This window comes from Durio zibethinus, chromosome 26 (assembly GCF_047325235.1).
Source record: "Durio zibethinus cultivar Kanyao isolate XHJ-2024 chromosome 26, ASM4732523v1, whole genome shotgun sequence".
In the NCBI taxonomy this organism is placed as follows: Eukaryota; Viridiplantae; Streptophyta; class Magnoliopsida; order Malvales; family Malvaceae; genus Durio; species Durio zibethinus.
The window spans coordinates 3,108,092-3,131,595 of NC_143187.1; the positions used below are offsets into that span (position 1 = coordinate 3,108,092).

The window sequence follows — 23,504 nt, forward strand, 5'->3', positions numbered from 1 at the left end:
AAAGTATTATTCTTTTTTTATTATAAAATATTTTATCATCAAATAGTAAATGAAAATTAAAGACAGAATAATGCAAATAATTACCAATGGTAACACACTGACGGATGTATGCCAATGAATGTTATGTGGAATGAGATGCAATTTTAAAGTTGGGTTCTTAAGTATAATGAGACCACCCCAACTCTCCAACATCTAGGCAAAGCTTAGGTGCGACTGTTTATATTTAAGATCCCATTACTATTATACTTTTTATTTAATAGTCTTATTATTAATGCGAATTAAGAAATCGTGTGAAAAGACTTAACGAAGTAAAATTTCCTAAATACCCCATCATCTAGGATTTTTAGGAGGTTTTGAGTAAAGGCTTGAGTAGAGGTTTTGAATATTTGATTTTAAGGTTTAGAGGGTTTTAAGGCTTGAATTTTAGGATATGGAAGGTTTAGGGTTTTGATTTTAAAGTTTGGAGATTTTAGGATTTGGGTTTTAGGGTTTGGAGTTTTGATTTAAGGGTTTGGATTTTAGGGACTTTGGATTTTAGGCGTTTCGAATTTTAAGGGTTCGGATTTAAGAGATTTTAGATTTTTAGGGGTTTGGATTTTAGTAGGTTTTGGATTTTAGGGGTTTTAGAAACCTAGGATTTTGAAAATTAAAAATTAGTGTTTAAGGTTTCGTTTTTAAGAAAATACGAACATCTCTAAAAATCTCCAACATCTAGGCGAATTTTCGAAGCAAGTTCGATTTTAATGATTTTTAAAAATTAATTTAAAATTTTCTTATATTTATTTTTTATAAAAATTTATTAATAATAATTTCCCAACATCTAAGCAAAATTATTTCTTTAAAAAAATATTTTTTATTCCCTCTAACATCTAGGCCAGAAAAATAATAATTTTTTTAGCATTTTTAATATGTATTTTTAATTATTACTTGTTTTCAATTTTATTATTATTAAAACAATTAAAAATCTATCATAACAAATTTAAGAACTTATCATGCATAAATATGTAAAAATACCTAAAATAACAAAAATAATAATATATATAAAAAATTTAGAAAATTCAAAAAATAAAAATAAAAATTTTTTTTACCTGAACCGGATCGGTCAACGGTCCGATCAACGCTGGTCTGGATCAGTCTGACCGGTTCGGTTCAATAAGTGACTTGGGCGATCCAGAGGTTCGGACCGGTTCACTTGCGGTTCGTCCGAACCGACTAGAGGGTGGCTCAGACGGGTTGGCGGGTCGGTTTGTGCGAATCTCGAATCAGGTTCGATCCACGCGCGGATCCTCTTATGCTTGAAACGACGTCGTTTTGGCCCTATGTTCAAAATGACGTCATTTTACTTTTATACCTTTTTTATAAAAGTAACCCTTTTTTTTGTTTCAGTACATTTTTTTGTTTCTGAGGAAAAAAAAAGGAAAGAAGAGCTCTGGGCAGAGGTCTGGTGCCCTCACCGTCCGGGCGTCGGAGCACCACGCCGGCCGCCGCCTAGTCCGTCGTCGCCGGTGGTCGAAAACTTCAAAAGTGACCAGAAGGTTCCTTTCGACGCGATCTTTTCAGATCTGATCTTCTCTTCATCGAAAATGATCTCGATCGACGTAGATCGGAGTTCTAAGTTTTCTGTTCTTTTTCTCTTTTTTTTTTTATAAAAAATACTCAAACTAATAACCTTTCTTTTTTTGTTGTAGGTACCTTCCTAGCGCTGGGTTCTTCGTCGATTCGACGAGGATTGTGGTTTCTGTTTTATTTTTTTTAGTGTGTTTTGGTAGTTTATTTTTGCAGCGTTACTCCCATTCTATCTCTTTTTTTTTTTTATGTTTTGGCTAAGAGCTCTATTTATAGAGCTCCAACCATGCATATTTGGGGGAAAGGCATAGAGCTTAGCATGAGGTGTAAGCACGAGCCCCATGCCTCTTTATTTCTTCTGTATTTTCTGGTAGTAGGGTAAGATGAACAGGGTATGGGATAAACAGGGTATGGGATAAACAGGGTATGGGATGGGTGGTGGGCCTAGTGGCAGTGGTACCGGGGATGGCACCACTGCCATCCTCGATTTTTTTTTATTTTTTGCTGTTCTTTTTCTTTTTGTTTTGTATTTTATATTATTATTTTTATTTTTTTTAGGACAAAATTGATGTCAACAACTGCCCCTTTTTGCATATTACTGAGAATTAGGAATAGGGCAAAGACAAAGACAACAATTTTGTCCGAAAACAGATCGTGGATTTTTTTTTTAAATAAAACAATTGGGATGACACCGCAAGTTAAAAAATAATGAATCGATCGAGATAATAGTGCGAATTGAATTTATGCCTAAAGGTCTTAAAAATCATACCCGGAGGTCTTACAGAATCGACTGGGATAACATCACAAGTCAAAAGATAAGAAATTGATCGGGATAACACCGCGAATCAAAATTATGCCCGGAGGTCTTACAGAATTGCCCGGAGGTCTTAGAAATCATGTCCGAAGGTCTTACAGAAATGACTGGGATAACACCGTAAGTTAAAAATAAAAAATCGATCGGGACAGCATCGTAAATCGAAATTATACCCGAAGGTTTTAGAAATCATGCCCGGAGGTCTTACAGAATCATGCCCGAAAGTTTTAGAATCGATTGGGATAACACCGTAAGTCAAAAGATAAAGAATCGATCGAGATAACACCGCGAATCGAATTTATGCCCGGAGGTCTTCGAAATCATGCATGGAGGTCTTACAAAATCATGCCCGAAAGTCTTACAGAATCGACTGGGATAACACCAAAAGTCAAAAGATAAAGAATCGATCGGGATAACACCACGAATCGAATTTATGTCCAGAGGTCTTAGAAATCATGCCCGAAGGTCTTATAGAATTGACTGAGATAACACCGTAAGTCAAAAAGAAAAAATTGATTGGGACAATACTGCGAATCGAAATTATGCCCTAAGGTATTAGAGATTATGCCTGGAAGTCTTACAAATCTCAAAATCTTTGAATGCTCCTCATAATCAGAGGCAATGAAACTTTAAAATTTAAAAATCTTTTAATCTTGAAAGTCATGCACAGAGGCTTTTAGAAATTATGCCCGAAGGTCTTACAAATCTCAAAATCTTTGAATACTCCTCATAATCAGAGGCAATGAAACTTTAAAAACTTGAAAATCTTTTTAAACATGGCTTTTGCCTGATCAGAGATTTTTGATACTCTAAAAGTCTTTCTTTGAGGAAGGTTCCCTCTAAACAGAGGCTTTGAAATCTTGATTGAAATTGATTCCTCTTAAACAAAGGCTTTCAAATCTTGATTAAAAACGGTTCTTTTTAAACAGAGACTTTAAAACTTTAAAAACATGCCCCTTTTTTTTTGGTTTTTAATTCTTACAAAGTTGATAAATGCAAACATGATACAAATGTCTATTCTTATCAAATGATGCTAATGGAAATGTCGATGCAAATGTCAATGCCAACGTAAGAATGCAAATGCTTGATACATTTGACTTTTTCACAATGTAAATGACAATGTCCTTTTCATGTAGATGCCCTTACAAATACCTTTTCTTAAAATACAAATGCTATGATGCAAATTCTTCTTATGGTGTGAATGCAAATGTCTTATACAAATGCCAATGCAAGTGATGCAAATACGAATGTCTTTCTTGTGATACAGATGCAAGCGATGCAAATGCAAAGACTTTTCTTGCCCTCTCTTTTTTTTTTGAAAAATTTCTATTTAAATTTTCATTGTTTCATTTTCACCCAAAAAATGATCTCAGTATTATGTACAAAATGCTTCAATAATCTTGAAAATTTTCAAAAGTGATAAAAAATTACCCCACATAAAGTATTTTCATAATTAATGAAAAATTTAGAACTCAAGACTTTTGAATCTCTTAGAAGTCGGTGATCACTATTTGGAAAGCTTATGGATGGAAGGGTAATTGACAATTCAACTCTTTTTACTAGTGGGCATATCTCATGAAAAGGCTCGACAATGGTTGCAAGGATTTCATCTTGGGCTCGTAAAAAAAGATAATTTTTAAAACATCTTTTTTTATTGAAAACGTGACACTCCAATGTGAGTCAAAACTAGCCATTACTTTTCAAACAAGATTTGAGAATAAGATAAGGTTGGCCATTTTTTTTTTAAGGAAGGTCTTTAATGGGTACTAGTCCTTCAAGAGGCTTTGTATCGGGACCTTTTATTTCGGATAGAACCTTGGAACTATGAAATTCATTATGAGGCCTCAAAAATGACTTTAGCTCTAAACTACCCTTTTAGGGTTTTCACCTTAGAGCTATTTTTTTTTTTATCAATGAAGAATTCAACAAGTATATACAAATTCAAGGATGTTGCTTTTCAATCCAAGTATCCACATTTGATCAAAATGGGCTTTTCAGGGTGTGTAATGTAGGCTGAGGTTAAGGGTTTTGAAAGAAAGGATAGGTAGGCTCAAAATATGTTATTCAAGGTGATTAGGCCAAGGATCCTGATGAGCATTCTCTGACTTTCTTCTTTTGACCCTTTTTTTTTTGAAACATTTGGCTTTAATTTTAGCAACTTTACTCACCCTTTTTCTTTTGCCTTGAATTTTCATTTTCAAGGTACATATTTTCTCTTTTTTTATTTTTTTTTATTTTTTGAATTCTGATTAAAGCCTAAGATTCTTATCTCCAAAGTTTCTTTACTCTTTCTTGGAAATACCCAACTTTATCTTTAGCTGTTCACTTTCCTGAATCTTGAGATTTCAATTGAAGCATTGTTCACTTTTTATCCTAGACTTTCACATTCGAAGGGCATGTTAGATGCTTTCAATTATATGATACTTTTGTATCTTAATTTTGTCCCCTTAATGTTGAAAATGATCCTTGGCTAGGGTTTATTTTGGAACAAAAAATTTAATAGGCTCAAATGGCTAGCAAATGGATAACTTTTTTATATACGAGAAGGATAGAGAAAGATGGTCATTCTTCATTTCAAACATGATCACTTGGCTAGAAGAGCAAATCATTGAATATGTCCCTTTTGTTTATTTTTTTCTCTTTTTTTTATTTTTTTTATTTTATTTTTGATGCCCCATCTTTTTTTACTCAAGGTTCTAACGATGATTAAGTCGTATAGGATCGATCGCATAGTTCAAAAAGGCTCTTTGGGCTCTAAAATATTTTTGGCATTTTCTTGGTGAAAAGAAGAGAAAAGGTATAAAGGTATGAAATAAATTGTCTTAGGCATAAAGGGATTCTTTTTTTTTTTTCTCAATATGCCTTAAGACATAGAACAAAGGTTATTTAAGAAAAAGGCTCAAGTGCTTTTGTATCTATGGTCATAGCAAAATTTTGACACACATTGGACTATCAATGGAAAAATTTGAAAGAATATCTAATTTTTTAAATTCAAAACAAACTTTCAAAATTAATCTCTTTTGTTCTTTACCTAGGAAAAGATTATCGACCCTTTAAGGTTTGAACTCAAACTCACATTCCTTGAAAGGTTATGGTTGATGAGTCCAATCATTTAAGTGATTAAGAACATGAAAGTATTTGAAAAGGTGTGGAGGTATTTGATCAGCTTTTTCCTAACAGTAATCACCATTTCCTTTAAGAATCCTTCCATCTTTATTACAAAATAAAACTTTTTTTCTCTTTTTTTTTTGAAAGTTACTTATGTGGGACTTTTATCCAAACAAATGTATAAAGAGAAAATTTCATGAAAAAGATCCAAAGTATTCAATTCTTTCAAAATAAGTTAAATAACTCCTAGAGACACAATCCACATGTCCTACATACATAGTAAAAAAAAAATCATCCTATCTTGATTTTCAAAACTTGACACCTCCATCTTCATCTCAACTTCTCACATCTGACAATTAAATGGAGTCAACAACTTTCATTGTTCTATTACCTCTAGAGTCAGAATACCATTCTTGATAAGATCTTTAACTTTTTCTTTCAACTGTCTGTATTTTTCAGTTGAGTGGCCAATTGCCCCCATATGGTAATCACACTTGTCATTAGGATTGTAACTCCTTACTGATGGATTTGGTGTTTGTTTTCAAAGGCACAGGAGTGAGATATCGACCTTTTATTAGCAAAGACAAAAGGTGAAAAATAGGGATGGGTAATTTTTCTTGATTATTCCTTTGTCTTTTTCGATTCTTTGTTGGTCGGGTGGTGGATTCAAATGTAAGAACAAGATCATGAATGACCACTTGAGGATGAAAGTTTGCTAGAAAGCTTAAATGCTGACTTGGTTGGCAAAGATATGGGTTTTGAGAAATATGGCTTATGATAAGGTGATGAGGTTGATAAGCAAGATAAGGATTGTACGGGATAAAGCTATTAGGTATATGCCCCTATATTGAGACTACTTGCACTTTTTTTTTATTTTGTTCTGATGTACTTTTCTCTTCAACATCTGTCGCATCTTTTAACTTAATCCTACCACTCTTGATTGCATTTTTTATAATTTCACCAAAAATTATCATGTCCGAAAAGTTTTTGGAGATACTCCCAATCATTCTTTCATAATAGGAAGTGTCCAAAGAATTGATAAATAGAACACTAATTTCTTTCTCTGACAAGGGTGGTTGTACTTGAACTGCTACGTCTCTCCATCTATGTGCATATTCTTTGAATGTTTCAGTTTATCTTTTCTTCATGTTCTGTAAGGATAACTTACCTCGCACCATATCTTCAACATGCTTGTATTGTGCTAGAAATGTCCTAGCCAATTCATTCCAAGAACAAACCTTAATTCGGTCTAACTGAGCATACCATCTTACTGTAGGTCCAGTAAGACTATCTTAAAAGTAATGGATCAATAATTTATCACCATAAGTGTAGCCTATCATCTTTCGACAGTACATGGTAATGTGTGTTAAAGGGCATTTCATTCCATCATACTTCTCGAAACCTGGGGCTTTGAATTTTAATGGAATAACAAGATCAAGTACTAGACTAAGTTCACTGGCGCCAACATTCTTGTACATATCATGGCTTTCAATTGCTTTCAATCTCTCTTCTAACAGATCATACTTATCTTTCATCATTATATCTTCTAATGGATCTGGCACCTTCTTCAATTTCTTCAATTTTTTATGATCATCTATATTAGTCATAGTAATGAAGTCGTGAGGAGTATGCCCAGGATTGATATTTGTCTGAACTGATGGTAACTTGGCAAAATGGCCAATATAAGGTTGATCAGTTATTGGAGGTGCTTGTGACACATGGGGATCTTGAACATATGTGAACCCAAATGGATATAATGGTGTCTCGACAGTTGTTTCCTCTATTGTCCTGTACATCTAAACAACTTCTTTTCCTTTTGTCAATTCCACTATCATCTGTTTTAATTCTGTCAGTTTTCTGTTCAAGTTTTGCTGCATTCCCGTAACTATTTCACTGATCTCTCCTTGGGTTTTTTCTACTATATCCATTCGACTGGCATCTTTATTTTTCATGATTCTGGTATTGACTCGAGTGCTATAAGTGTGCAGACTCAACTGACCTCTTTTCCTAGGATAACTATCCTTGAACCTTTTACTAATCATCAGAAGTCAGAAATGCATGGCATGAATTCTATTGTATATAAAAAAATTGCTTCGAAGGTTTGACGAAAGTATATTTACAATTATCATTTCTTGTCTTTAGCTGGTATGAAAAGTAATGAATTCAAGCAAATGATGCATAACATGCAAGTCAAATTTTGTTATTTTGGTGAGGGGAAACTTGAATTCCATCCTATATTCAAAATGGGTCATCTAGATATATCCCTTCTATCTGAAAAGTTTGGTGAAAATATACTTACAACCATCATTCTTTCTTATACTCTTTTAGACACGCCAATAAAATAAATAGATGCATCAATTCATAGAAAATCTAGGTTAAAAGAAGTTTCTATTCATTTCCAAAAGCATCAAGTTTACAAATCATGAACTATTCCAGGGCTGGGGCCAAAAAGTGCCAAACCTATTCCAACTTCCTTTTGTCTCTCCTGAAAAATAGTTGACTATGATTACTAGAGATGATAACTCTTTGCTTAAAAAAGCTTTTTATTCATCATCCTGACTAACCTTACTATTGCCTGCAGCACTACCTACAATTTCGACATGGATCAAAGAAAGGTTCTCGTGAATAGCTGGCTTCATTTTGGCATCAAAACTCAGATATCCAACTTTTATCAATCCCTACACCCTATGTTTCAAAGCTGTGCAGTCTTCCAAAGAATGGCCCACAACACCAAAATGGTATTCACATTGAGCATTAGGGTTATACCATTTAGGGAAAGGTGGTTTGCGAGGTTTACCAGGGATAGGGGCAATGAGATAATTTTTTAAAAGTAATAGGTACAACTCTGTGTAGGACATGGGTATCAAATCAACAGAAATTTTTTCTTTGGTGTTACCAAAGTTTTTCTATCCTATGGTTAGTTTGCTTTGCTAAAAAAGTCTTGAAGTGAATTGAGAAACTTTGGGTTAAAGATTGGGTTCAAAAGGTAGTGACGGTATAGCACGCTAAACAGGTAATTATGAAATATGAGATGGTGGACATGGGTTCAGGTGTGAAATTCTTGGTGGTTGCATGAAAATTGAGGGCCTAATCTTAGGTACTTGGAAATGAGGTTGAAAATGGTCATAATAAGGATTTGGGTGCGAGTTTAGACTCGGGATATGAAGGTTGTTTGAAGCCAGCTGGCTTATTTTTGAAAATCAAACTTTTGAGCTTAGTCATTTGCATGGCCAGTTCACGCATTTCTCTTTTAAGTTTGCCCAAACCTTGATCATTGTTCAAATCACCCAATGCTTTAGCATGCTCTGGCAGAGTGCTAGAACTAATGAGAGCCAATTGACCTTGACTTGACAGAAGTGACAACGGTCTTTGAGGAGCAACTAACTCAACCATACCACTACTTTTAACCATTTCTATTAATTGAGCCATTTATCATTTCATCTCTCGAAGCTCAAGCCATAATTTCTCTTGATTCAACTCCAAAGCACTAATCCTTGCTTCCAATTGATCTCCCATTTTTGTGACTCTAATTCCCATCATGACAGACAACTTATTCCAGGACTTAGACAAAAAATTCTAGATTACTACCCTTATTGAATGAATATCACAAAAATAATGACACACGAAGTATGAATACATGAATATGATGGCTAAATAATGTCATGAAATGTGTATATGCCTATGACAATGAATTTTTATATGTACAAATGACCCAAATGAAAATTTTTATCAACCATGACTGTGTATGTAAGGAATATTATATTGCAGGGATAGTGGGATATGAAATGCAACGTTTGTTCCATATGACCCCACAATTCATGAATTTATATGCATGAAATGCAATAACATGTTTACATGAATGATGAGATGTATTCCTATGACTAATACAGCATACTTGTATGGAATGCATGAACCTATCAAGTGCATGTTATATTTTTACATGGAATACAATGCTTGTATTATGCCAACCTAGTGAAACTAACACTACCTTTTATGATGCATATGGAATGGGATACATGTATTATTTTTTATGATGTATGAAATGCAAAAGATGAAACAAAATAAAAAAAAAAAATTTAGAGGGAAAAACAAAATAACTAGGACATGAAAATTGATTTTTTTTATTGGGCCAATAAACAAAGAATTTAAGAAAAATCTTTAATTTTTTGAAAACCCCTTTTTTTTGTTGGCCTGTTGGATAATCTTTAAAAAAAAATCACTTTATTCTAAAATACTTTATGAAATTGTAAAATTTGAACAATTACCAAATGAATGAACCACAAGTAAAGAGAAAATTTATATATATATATATATTTTTAAGAAAATGCTTTTCTTTTATCATCCATTTTTGGTTATTTCTATAAAAAGATCGGCAAGATTCATATGGCTTACGATATGCTGGGTTAAGGTTTATGCATCTAATGGCTCCCAGACTATTCCTCACATCATTGTCTATATAGACTAGTAAGGTTCTCCAATCCTCACCCATTATAGGTTACTAACGAAAAGGGTTCAATCTGAGTGGAAGTGTTTCACTAGCAAATGCGGAGGTTATCACCTCACGAGAGCGTAGCTACTTCACTTCCTCCTAAAAGGGAAAGAGCTCGGGTCTAGAGCTCATGTATGCGAATAAATATGCAAAGTGTGTGCAAAGTAATGTATTAATCAAAATAACATGAATAAATCATAAACACAAAATCAAAATAAAGTAATAGCTAACAAGCAATTTATTTTATTTATTAACTTGTATGTATATTTTGACAAATTAAAATAAAGAGAATTAAATTAAATATCAAATAACACTAATTAAATCCAACAGCTATTAATAGCGTATAACTAAAATTTGGCCTGACTTTCAAAAGTTTCCAGTGGAGTCGCCAAGCTGTCGTAACGATTTTGGGACCGTTAGACATAAATTGAGTTTTTAAAATCGAGAAAAATAAAATGAAGTCACCACCAATCTTTGTTAGGGAGTGATTGGCCACCCAAAAGTTTATCTTCTTAATAAAACTATAAAAACGAGTTTAAAGTTTACCAAAAAGATAAATTTCGATCTGTGAAAAAACATGTTGGGTTTGGGAGTCGATTACGTATGGGGAAGGATTAGCACCCCCACAATGCCCAAAAATTAGTACCATTTAATTACGCGCTATTTTCGGTGTTGGATAAAAATGGTTTCAATTTGAAATTTAACACTAATTCCTTTCATTTGGAAAAATAAAATTTTGATAAAAATTTTTATTTAGAAATATTGAGAAAATCTTTAAGTTAAAGAATTATCTTAAAATTCTCCAACATCTAGGCAGAATTTAAAATAGCTTTTTTCGCTTAAGATTTTATATAATAATCCTTAAAAAGAAATAACAATCTTTATAGAAAATAATTGTTAGTGACTCTCCAATATCGAGGCAGAGTACCAAGAATTATTTCTTTCGGAATATTATTTTTATTTTATTTTATAATATCATAATTTTTTTTAAAAGTATTATTCTTTTTTTTATTATAAAATATTTTATCATCAAATAGTAAATGAAAATTAAAGACAGAATAATGCAAATAATTACCAATGGTAACACGCTGACGGATGTATGCCAATGAATGTTATGTGGAATGAGATGCAATTTTAAAGTTGGGTTCTTAAGTATAATGAGACCACCCCAACTCTCCAACATCTAGGCAAAGCTTAGGTGCGACTGTTTATATTTAAGATCCCAATTTACTATTATAATTTTTATTTAATAATCTTATTATTAATGCGAATTAAGAAATCATGTGAAAAGACTTAACGAAGTAAAATTTCCTAAATACCCCATCATCTAGGATTTTTAGGAGGTTTTGAGTAAGAGCTTGAGTAGAGGTTTTGAATATTTGGTTTTAAGGTTTAGAGGGTTTTAAGGCTTGAATTTTAGGATATGGAAGGTTTAGGGTTTTGATTTTAGAGTTTGGAGATTTTAGGATTTGGGTTTTGGGGTTTAGAGTTTTGATTTAAGGGTTTGGATTTTAGGGATTTTGAATTTTGGGGTTTAGATTTTAGGCGTTTAGAATTTTAGGGGTTCGGATTTAAGAGATTTTAGATTTTTAGGGGTTTGGATTTTAGCAGGTTTTGGACTTTAGGGGTTTTAGAAACCTAAGATTTTGAAAATTAAAAATTAGTGTTTAAGGTTTCGTTTTTAAAAAAATACGACAATCTCTAAAAATCTCCAACATCTAGGCGGATTTTCGAAGCAAGTTCGATTTTAATGATTTTTAAAAAATAATTTAAAATTTTCTTATATTTATTTTTTATGAAAATTTATTAATAATAATTCCCCAACATCTAGGCAAAATTATTTCTTTAGAAAAATATTTTTTATTCCCTCTAACATCTAGGCAAGAAAAATAATAATAATTTTTTTTAGCATTTTTAATATGTATTTTTAATTATTACTTGTTTTCAATTTTATTATTATTAAAACAATTAAAAATCTATCATAACAAATTTAAGAACTTATCATGCATAAATATGTAAAAATACCTAAAATAACAATTATAATAATAATATATATAAAAAATTTATAAAATTCAAAAAAAAAAATTTTTTTTACCTGAACCGGATCGGTCAACGGTCCGATCAACGCTGGTCTAGACCGGTCTGACCGATTCGGTTCAATAAGCGGCTCAGGCGATCCAGAGGTTCGGATCGATTCACTGGCGGTTTGTCCGAACTGACTGGAGGGTGGCTGAGGCGAGTTGGTGGGTCGGTTTGCACGGATCTCGAGTCAGGTTCGGTCTACGCACGGATCCTCTTATGCTTGAAATGGCGTCGTTTTGGCCTTATGCTCAAAATGACGTCGTTTTACTTTTATGATTTCTTTATGAAAGCAGCCTTTTTTTTGTTTCAGTTCATTTTTTTTTGTTTCTGAGAAAAAAAAAAAAGAAAGGCTCTGGGCAGAGGTCTGGCACCCTTGCCGTCCGGGCTCTGGTGCACCGTGACGACCGCCGCCTGGTCCGCCGTTTTCGGTGGTCGAAAACTTCAAAAGTGACCAGGAAGTTCCTTTCGACGCGGTCTTTCTAGATCTGATCACCTCTTCATCGAAAACGGCCTCAATCGACGTAGATCGGGGTTTTAAGTTTTCTGTTCTTCTTCTTTTATTTTTTTATAAAAAATACTCAAACTAATAACCTTTCTTTTTTTGTTGCAGGTACCTTCCTGGCGTTGGGTTCTTCGTTGATTCGACGAGGACTGTGGTTTCTGTTTTTTTTTTTTTGTGTGTTTTGGCAGTTTATTTTTGTAGCGTTACTCCTTTTCTATCTCTCTTTTTTTTTTTTGGCTAGGAGCTCTATTTATAGAGCTCCAACCGTGCATATTTGGGGGGAAAGGCATGGGGCTCGGCATGGGGTGTACACACGAGCCCCATGCGTCTTTATTTCTTCTGTATTTTTTGATAGTAGGATAGAATGAACAGGGTATGGGATGGGTGGTGAGCCTGGTGGCAGTGGTGCCGGGGATGGCACCACTGCCATCCTTGATTTTTTTTTTTCTGCTGTTCTTCTTCTTTTTGTTTTATTTATTTTTTCGTATTTTGTAATATTATTTTTATTTTTTTTTGGGACAAAATTGATGTCAACACTGTGGATGGGTAGTTCTACGGGTTACTGGTAGCCCGTCAGGTGTCACGGTTCGCATCTTAATATATATATATATATATATATATTGCCAAATCCGTAAGATAGTTTAGAGTTGGCATTTTGGCATATGCCTTGGTTGCAGTTGCTTTTGTATGCTATGTTTTGATCCTCAAGCCTGGTTTAGATCACTTTGAAATCTAAAATCTCTGTTTCTTTTTTCTTGCACGTTTGTTTTTCTGGTTTGTACGGAGATTTTTAATGATTTATATCATTTTTAGCAAAAAATTAAAGGCATATTTAAATATAAAATCTTTAAAAATTTGAATAGGATAGCGTATATCCAATATGTCCCACTTGGAGTAACTGAGAGAGCATTAAGTAAAATTTGACAAAATCCCCGTGATACAAACAAGCACATTTAAGACAATTATTATTATTATTATTATTATTATTATTATTAAAAAGTTATTAATTGTATTTCGTGTGACATATTTTGTTTGAAATTTCACACTTATTTTATTTTATTTTATTTTGTATTTTACTAGTACAATATTTCAATCAATGCCTAAAGATTATGTCATCCCAAAGCATTCTTAGTAAGACATTTACAAAATCAAAGCACAATATTGTGGCAAGTGTGTTTAATTGAATTTCTATGGGCAATTAATTGATGTTTTTAAGATTAGTTAATCGGGATATTTTGGATAATTGGCAGTCAAAATTTTTATTGGTTGATACAAAACCGTCTGTTTTTGTGCTTTGGGCTACTGAACAGTTTAGTTCATATATATCTATTTTAGGGCAATTAATGAATCTTTGACATTGCTAAATTACATATGATAATATTATATAAATATGATACAAAATATATATATTATAAAATTTAAAATTTTAATAATAATTATGTATATAATTTAATAAAATTAAAAAATATATTTTATATTTTTATATTGATAAGAATTACGGATAATTAATACATTTTTATTTTGAATTTTAAAAATCAGAATCAATAGTATTTGCCCATTATATGTTCACTTGAAATTAGAAGTGAAAGAGGATTCAGTAAAAATTGACAAAACCCCACCAGCATACATACGAGCATAATTAAGCCCATTAGTATATTAAAATATATATTCTAATCTTATTTTGTGGCATGTATCATTGTCCACCAGAATTGGCATGTATTATTGTCGAAATAAAACACAACTACATGATGCATCATATAAAATTAAAAAAACACAAATTCATTTCTTAATGAAGACAAAACACTAATATATTAATTCAATGTAATAAAAAAAAAACGTCAAATAAAGTGGAACAAAAGGGCAATGAGTTGCCTACATTTTTTTCTTTCATTTATTAAATTAAAATAAACTCAATTGATGGCCAAAAAAGAAAACTCAATTATTCACAATTCACAAATTAACATCATTAACGGGGTTTATTTAAGTTAATATAATGTATGTAATGCCACTTTGATCCATTGGTGGGCTTATCGGTGATTATAGTCTTGTTTAAGTGTTATGGATTTCTTTAATATTGCCAACTTAACTTGATTTTCATTTGTAAGCATAAATGAAGTCGAGCACAATGTAGTTACCATTTAAAATCTATATAAACCTCTCTCAAATTTCTTTCTATATATATATATATATATATATATATATATATATATATATCAATCTTCTAAGTCTTGCTGCAAACAAAAGAAAAAGGAAAGGAAAGGAAAATGGAGAAAAGAGGAGTCTCACTGATCTTGATGGTCTATTTGGTGATGAGCACTCTAGTAGAGCAATCCAGAGCTCAAGGTGGAATTGTGGTCCCCATTGGCGTTGCAGCAATCTGCTTTGGGGCCTGCTTTGTCCCATGCGTTCTTCTACCTGGAACAACAGCTGGCTCTTGCTCTATCGATTGCATTAAGAACTGTCTCTCCAAATCTACTGCGGGCGGTGTCAAAGACACCCAATACTTCTGCAACCTTGGTTGTTCTACCGCCTTGTGCTCAAGTTTCAGCACCAAAGAAAATCCTGGTAATTTCTTTTTCCTCTCTACTTTTGGAAACATACAGAGACAAGATCAACAAACTCAAGGTTTTGTTTTGCTTTTTTTGTTTTTATTAATTCCATAGCTGCAAAGAAAGTTGGAAGCTGTATGGAATCTTGCTCAGCAACATGCGCCAAGAAGAACTGATCAATTCCCATATAAGAGATCCTTCATGAATGAATAAAGAACATGGCCTGTTCAGTGATTTGGGATTTAATCCCAATTAATGTATTTAAAATAATGACTGCATGTATGTCAAAATCCTTAACTGCTGCTACTCATTCTCTCAATGTGGGAATGAATTAATGACGCTTCTTAAATATTTTGGTTAATATGAATGTAAAATATTTGGTTGGGATATATATATATATATGTATGTATGTTTGTATGTATATATGTATGCAATTGAATAAGTTCAGTAAAATATCTTAAAAAATTTGAGATTGTCATTTACCGTATTTATTTTGTATTTATTTTATATTATATGCCACCTGCATATACCATATTTATCATTTACTTTATTACACAATTACAACAAGTGATTTTAGATAAAATGTCTATTTTTATATATTACCATTCCATGTTACAAATTATTCCGTTCTATTAAGGATAAAACATATTCAGTAAAATTATTTTTAAAAATTGATCAAAATTTATTTAATATTTGATTGATTAATCAAATTAAAAGAGATTTGATTTATTAACTCAATTAAAATCAAATTCACCTCTATAGATTATAGTGACTATTTGTGTAACAACAGACAAACTCCCACCTCACCCCACCCCCAACCCACGATAAAAGCTCACTTAAACCCACCCCAACCCATGATATAAGCCCACTTAAACCCATTACTTCCTCCTCCTTAAAATGTTTGTCATGTATTATTTTCATAAAATTTAAAAATAAGTTTTTTATTTTAATGTATTTAATATTAAATTTAGTATTACATTAAAAATTTTCTTTGTCTCATTTTCTGTGACAATTTTTTGTTCGACATTTCAAATTTTCAATAATGTTGTTTTGGCAATATATAATTTCACATATGATAATATTTTTTTAATATACTGTAGACATCGGTTTTGTCCGAGTCTAATGTTTTCATTTTAAGTATATTAATAATAATAATAATAATAATAATAATAAATATTTTTAAAAATATAATAATTAAAAAATTAAAAAATAATTAAAATAAAAAGAGAAATGAGACAAAAACCAGGGGTTGGTACGGCGCTGCTGTCACCCCTGTCAGCCTCCCGACCAGCCCCCTGTCAGCCTCCTGATCAGCCCCCTAACACCCCCTAACCAGCTCTCTTTCAGCCCACCTACAGCTACCCTACAGCCACCTAAATCCCACCTAATTGAAGCTCTTTAAAATCAACGGACGAACTTTTTCCCCTTCTCTCTGGGCTTTCTAACCAAAAAAAAGAAAAAAACCCATTCGATCTACCCATGAAAACCCTCGAGCTCAAACAAACTCTTCCCCCTCTCAAAACACCCTCAATAGCCCTAGACAGACCTTCATTCCCACGCATAAAAAACCAAATTTCACACAACCCCCTAAAAAAAAAACACCCAAACCGAAAACGAAATAGATCTACACAAATCACAAAACAAAAAACACAGTCCTCCCTGTAGGGAGGAACCCAACGCTAAGCTACCTGTAAGAAAGAAGACAAATCAGTTTTTGTTCACAACAAAAAATAAAAAAGAAAGAAAAGATAAGAGATCCGAAACTTTGAAGACAGATTCACGACGGTCAAGCCACTTTCAGGCCAAGCGAAGGTCGGATCTGGAAAAAGGACGTCCAAAGGAATTTTTGGTGACTTTTCTAACCATTTTCTGGTCACCGACGTCCACCGCCGACGGTGACTCACACGGCGGCCGGGGCAGGCATGGCGTCGAATTTCGACGAGACCAGAGACCCCCCCTTAGAGCCTTTTTTTTCTGTGAAACCAAATAGACTGAGGAAAAAAAAATCTGACTTTTATAGAAAACATAGGACCAAAACGACGTCATTTTGAGCATAGGACCAAAATGATGCCGTTTTAAGAGTAAAGGATCCGCGCGTGGACCGAACCCGACCCGAGATCCTGGTAACCCGACCCACTTCAACCAACCTTGAACAGATTCAAACGAACCGCCAGTGAATCGATCTGAACCGTTGGTCGCCCGAACCGTCGATCCAACCGTCCTTTATTTTGATTTTTTAAAAAATATATATATGTTAATGAATAAAACAAATTGTATGATTTTGTGGTTATGATTTATTCATGTTATTTTAATTAGTACATTAATTTGCACACACTTTGCATATTCATGCATGAGCTCTAAACCCGGGCTCTATCCCTTTTAGGAGGAAGTGAAGTAGCTACGCTCTTATGAGGTGATAACCTTCATATTTGCTAGCGAAACACTTCCACTTAGATTGAACCTTTTCCGTTAGTAGCCTATAATGGGTGAGGATCGGAGAGCCTTACTGGTCTATAATGGATGATGATGTGAGGAATAGTCTGGAAACCTTTAGACATGTAAATCTCAACCCGGCATATAGTGAGCCGTAAGGTCCAATTTTAGGATAGAGCCATACTGTCCCTTTTACGAGAAAATTACCGAAATTAGGATACAATGTATATTTTGTTATGACGTATGTTCATTCATTTACTCATTTTTATTTATTTGTTTTATTTACATTATTGATTTGTTTTATTGTCTTCAATTTTGTTGCATGCATCATATAGGTACCATATTTTTAGAGGGTATTATTTTGGACCAATCTTCAGTAAGAAAAAACTTTCAGAAAACCTAAAGGATATTGTCTGTGTGTAAGAGCTACTTAGAGGTCAAGAGCCATTCAGAAGGTACTCAAAGGAAAGAAAGAGATTGCTTAGTAGATGGTCACATATCGGTGCTACCACAGTCAGTGCATATGGATCTCAGTCAGAATAATATATCAGAATTAAAAGCCATTTATAAACAGTAGAGAACAGAGAGAAAAAAATCTTTTTCTAAGAAATACGGGGATGTGACACTGCTTATGTTAGTGAAGGTTGATGAACAGTTGATGAGAGCCGTAACATAGTTTTGAGATCCATCTTATCGATGCTTTGTGTTCAACCAAGAAGACTTAACCCCCACGATCAAAAAATATTCTTCTTTACTCTGGATAGAGTCTACCAATCAAGATAAGATTTATTGGAAAGAGCATAAGACTATCAGATATAGAAAGAAATTAGTCAATTTCATGCAAGTGGAGGTTGAAGAGATAGACAAGCACAAGAAAGAAAAGAACGGGATTGAGACCATTCCATCAGCTTTTCTGCTCGAGTAAATAAAAAAGTATATTGATACTGATCGGGGGTTGGATGTGTTTGCTTTGGCCATCTATGGACTAATGATATTCCCTAAGGTTTTAGGACATATAGAAGCATCAGTGGTTGATTTTTTTGAGCAATTAGATAAAGGTATAAACCCTTCACTAACTCTTTTGGCAGAGACTATTAGATCACTTAATTTTTGTTGAAGAAAGGGTGAAGGACGATTTATGGGGTATGTTCAGTTGCTTTTTGTCTAGCTCAGAAGTCATTTTTTAGGGAAAGAAAAGACATCATTTCGGCCATTCTCGGTGCATTTCAGTCATATCAAGGAGTTTATTGCTAAAGAATGGAGAAAAGATTGGATAAAAAATCAATGGTTGGCATTCTTTCTGAAGCTCACTAGCGAAGATATAACATGAAGGGCACCATAGATGCTTTTGATGGCTATCTTGTATAGTTGTGAAGACGAGTCATGGGTGCCTTTGTTAGGAATATGGGGGGTAGTGAGTTATGCGTCCCTTATGGTTCAAAGACAATATGATTCACGGAAGTTCATCCCTATGACTCATAAGCTCAGTTCACTCGAGTTTGATTATGGAACACCCGGTTATGTGAAAAGGGTCCGTGAAATCATTCAAGCATGAAAATAAGTCAACTGAATGAGCCCAGCTAGATTCACAGATAATGTTGCTGAAGGTCACCTTGCGTGAAGAATGAAAAGGGTTAACAAAATTAGGCCTTTACAGTTGATATTTTAGAGAAGTTACCAACTCCTGTTTCAGTATCGGTATTGTCGACTCTTGAGATCGCTCAGCGAGAGTTTGAGATTGAAAAGAAAAGGTTAGAGAAAGAAAAGATGACTATGATGGATCAGGTTAACCAACTAAGATATGATTTGATGATGAAAGATGATGCAGTACAGAAGTTGACTAAAGAATGAAAAGTATTGAAAGAGGATCTGTAAAATCTGCATCAAAAAAATAAAAAATTGAGGTTGGATAGTAGACCTTTGAAGGGATCCAAGAAAGATGTGAAGGAACTACAAGATATGGTGGAATATTGAAAGAATAGAGCTCGAGATTATAAAAAAAATGATCTCCACACTCACCAAAGAACAGCATGAATGGAAAGAAAAACTTTCAAGAGCTTCTAAAAGGGTAGCAAGGCACCAAAGAGAAAGTGAAAAGCTAAAAGCTGAACTAAGGAAGGAACGAAATAAGAACTTCGATTTGCAAAGTGAAAAAAAAAAACCTTAGAGCATGAATTAATGAGTTTGAAGCTTCAATTGACAAGTAAGCAGAGTCACATAGACAAGATTTTGACTGAGTGGCAAGATAGAGAAGATTATTGGGCTCGCACTTGCAATATGGAGGTAGACGCTCGAGAGATGTTGAGAGCGGAAAATTTAGAGAGGCAGCAATACATCGAACATCTGACTGCTTAAATCTACAAGGCTGTTCGAAAAGCAAGCAACATGGTTGAAAAGATGGAAGCACTAGAACGAAAGATTGTACCAACCTAAGGCTATAGTCAAATATTATTGCATTTTTTGTATGAAGCTAGGGAGCAATATGCTTAAATCAAATGTTTTTATGGCTTTAATGTAAGAATGATCGGATGAAGTGTAAAGACTCCCATGGTTAATGAAAGTTTCTTTTTGTTTCGATCAATCCAAGACAGTACCCTAATTTGCATTTCATTCATTTCATGCATGCATTTTCATACTAACAATAATATCAATAACATTATATCATGCGATCTAATTCATGGTTAATAAACTAAGGTTCAAGGATAGCAAAGCCAAAAAACTAAAATTCGTCAATTTTGCATAGATATAATACTCATTCTCAGACTGGAGCCATTGAAGAAGAGAATATAGCTAGATTTGAAAGGGTCAAAAGGGCACAGGAAGAGATGCGAGAAAGGGTGATGGAAATGCAACAAAGCATTGAAGCACAAATGGCTGAATTAAGATAATTGTTGATTGGATCAATGAAAAGAAAATGAGTCACAGCACATCAAAAATAGAAGATGAGGTTAATATAGAAGAGCCATTATACCCTCAGAGATTCACTCCACCTCAGGTTCAAGTTCAAGTTCCTTGGGGTATACACATCCAACCACCAAGTGCATAGCCATACCCCTATGTCAACCATTCTGTAAGTCAATAACCGACCCACTTGAATACCAATTTGAGACCCATCTCAGTCGATCCCATCATGGTACCAAATTTTGACGACCCTGTTGAATAAGAGAAGTCTCACGAAATGTCAGAACCTGTTATAAATTTAAAAATTCGAAATAAGTATGACCAACTCGAAGAGAGGCTCAAAGCAATTGAAGGTAATGACACTTATGGGGTTATTGACGCCAATGAGCTCAGCCTAGTGCCTGACTTGGTTATCTTACCAAAATTAAAGGCCTCAGATTTCAAAAAATATGATGGGACAAAGTGTCATTCTGCTCATATCACCATGTTTTGTAGAAAGATGACAGGTTATACCCATAACGACAAACTATTAATACATTGTTTCCAAGATAGTTTGTCTGGTTTAGCAGTTAAATGATACGTGCAGTTAGATCAGAGCAAGATTCATTTATGAAAAGATTTGGCCAAAGTTTTTCTTGCTTAGTATAAGCATGTCTTGGATACAGCCCCTAATAGGCTGTCATTACAAAATACGAAGAAAAAGTCGATGAAAACCTTTAAAGAATACGCACATCGATGGAGAGATGCAACAGCCCAGGTCTAACCGCCACTGATTGAAAAAAAAATAACTGTGCTATTCGTCAATACACTGAAGGCCCTGTATTATGACATATTGGTAGGAAATGCTATGAAAAACTTTTCTGACATGGTAATCTCAGGGGAGATGATAGAGAATGCTATCAAAAGTGATAAAATTAAAGGGTCTGAAAAGAAGACAGCTACTTTAAAGAAGAAAGAGCAGGAGACACATGCTGTCACTCATAAAAATCCCTCACACCATCCTTTTGTCTCGTATAATCCATACCCCCTTACTACCCTACCACAAACCAAATCTCTCAACAACCATACCATTACCGAGCACCCCAAAAATCGCTACCCAGACTAAGTTTTAACCCTCAACCATCCAATTACACCCCTACACCTTCAGCTTGATCATTTACCTGACCAACCTACCCAAACAGTAATCAAAGAAACTCATAGAATAATAACAATCGGGAAAAACTACATTTTGACCCAATTTCTATGTCTTACATCGATTTGTACCCCCAGTTAATGAGAGGCCACCTTGTCGCTCTTACTTATGCGAAACCATTAAGACCACCTTACCCAAGTTGGTATGACCCTAACGTCAAGTGCGATTATCATTACGGAGTTACAGGACACTCTATTAAAAATTGCATGGCATTTAACCACAAGGTGCAAGGTTTGATAAATGATAAGCTTTTGTCTTTTGATACTAAATTCAAGCCCAATGTCAATGGAAACCCTTTATCGGATCACACTGAAGGGAAAATCAATATGGTGGGTAAGAAAAAATATGTTTAGATCAAAAGATGCACGAATAAAGTAAGGACCCCTTTTGAACGGGTGTATGACTATTTATATGAGACGGACATAATTCAATCATTATTTTTAGATGATAGTGGTAGTCATAAAGACCCTGACCATTTTTGTAAATATCATGGGAGAACAATTGGGCATTTGATCCAAAGTTGTGAGGTTTTTAAGCAAACATTACAGAGCTTGATGGATGAGGCCATCATTGAATTCTATGATGAATATGATGGAAATAGTGTGAATACAGTGGGTGACGAGCGTCCTAGCAAGTTTTTTATCCCCAAACCCCTCACTGTTTACTATGATGAGAAACCAGAGCCCCTAACTGAGAAAACTATCTTCTCTCCTATGACACCAATGACCATTCATGTCCTAGTCCATTCCCTTATCAGACCAACAAAGTAGTTCCATGGTGATATGATTATGATGTAGTGATACGAGGGCCTAATATTACCTCGAATAATCCAAGCACGGAGAATACCACCAACATAGAGGGAATAGGAGGAATGACCCGAAGCGATCGAATTTATACCCCTGAAATGTCAGAAAGGGCCAAGAAAGAGAAAAACAAGATAGGAGAAGAAAATGCAAGGGAAAATCGAGATCCTCAACCGATGGTAAGCTCGAAAGTGCAAGTTAACAAATCGGTATAAAAAAAAAAAGCTTGCGAGTTTCTAAAGATCATCAAACATAGTGAGTACAGTGTGGTGGACTAGCTAAATAAACTGTCAGCTCATATTTTCTTACTGTCTCTACTACTGAATTCTAAGCCGTATAGGAATACTTTTCTGAAAGTGCTCAACCAAGCTTATGTCGAGTATAACATATCTGTTGAGAAGATAAACCACATGGTTAGGAATATTATAGCCTCAAATTTTATCACCTTCAATGATGATAAAATACCTCCGAAAGGACGTGATAGTGTTAAGGCTTTACATGTTACTGTCAAGTGTAAGTCCCACACTGTGACCAAAGTGCTGATTGATAATAGATCATCTATCAATGTTATACCTCTAACGACATTATCAAAGCTTCCAATGGATCTCTCTCACATGCAGAATAGCCATATGATTGTAAGAGCGTTTGACGAGACATGAAGAGAGGTAATTGGCGATATAAAGATCCCATTTCAGATTAGTCCTTGTACCTTCAATGTCATATTTCAAGTAATAGACATAACTCTAGCATATAGTTGTCTACTTGAAAGACCTTGGATTCACACGACCAGAGTAGTACCTTCATCACTACATCAAAAGGTAAAATTTATCATAGAAGAAAAATAAGTCTGTGTGGATGGTGAAGAGGACTTATTGGTAACAAAGACCTTAACAACTCCCTACGTTGAGACAGCAGAAGAAGTAATTGAATGTTCTTTCAGAGCTTTTGAAGTAGTAAATGCTACTTATGTAAGAGAAGGGTCAAGGATGCCGATTCTTCAATTATCAAAAGCTACAAATATGGTAATTAAGCAGACTGTTGGAAAGGGTTGACGAGCTGGGCAAG

General features: G+C 34.0%; 1 protein-coding gene across 1 annotated transcript; it reads left to right on the forward strand.

The window, feature by feature from the left end:
- Positions 1-14,820: 14,820 nt before the first annotated feature.
- Positions 14,821-15,436, forward strand: LOC149511130 (thionin-like protein 2). Its single transcript, XM_089754903.1, has 2 exons — positions 14,821-15,126; positions 15,225-15,436. The coding sequence occupies exons 1-2, from the start codon at positions 14,826-14,828 to the stop codon at positions 15,284-15,286; spliced, it is 363 nt and encodes a 120-aa protein (XP_089611029.1). The 5' UTR covers positions 14,821-14,825; the 3' UTR covers positions 15,287-15,436.
- Positions 15,437-23,504: the final 8,068 nt, after the last annotated feature.

Bases quoted from the DNA above. Each gene is read 5' to 3' on its own strand.
- LOC149511130 (XM_089754903.1), top strand. From the start codon at position 14,826: ATGGAGAAAAGAGGAGTCTCACTGATCTTGATGGTCTATTTGGTGATG. The intron at 15,127-15,224 runs GTAATTTCTTTT...TTAATTCCATAG, and splicing joins CAGCACCAAAGAAAATCCTG to CTGCAAAGAAAGTTGGAAGC.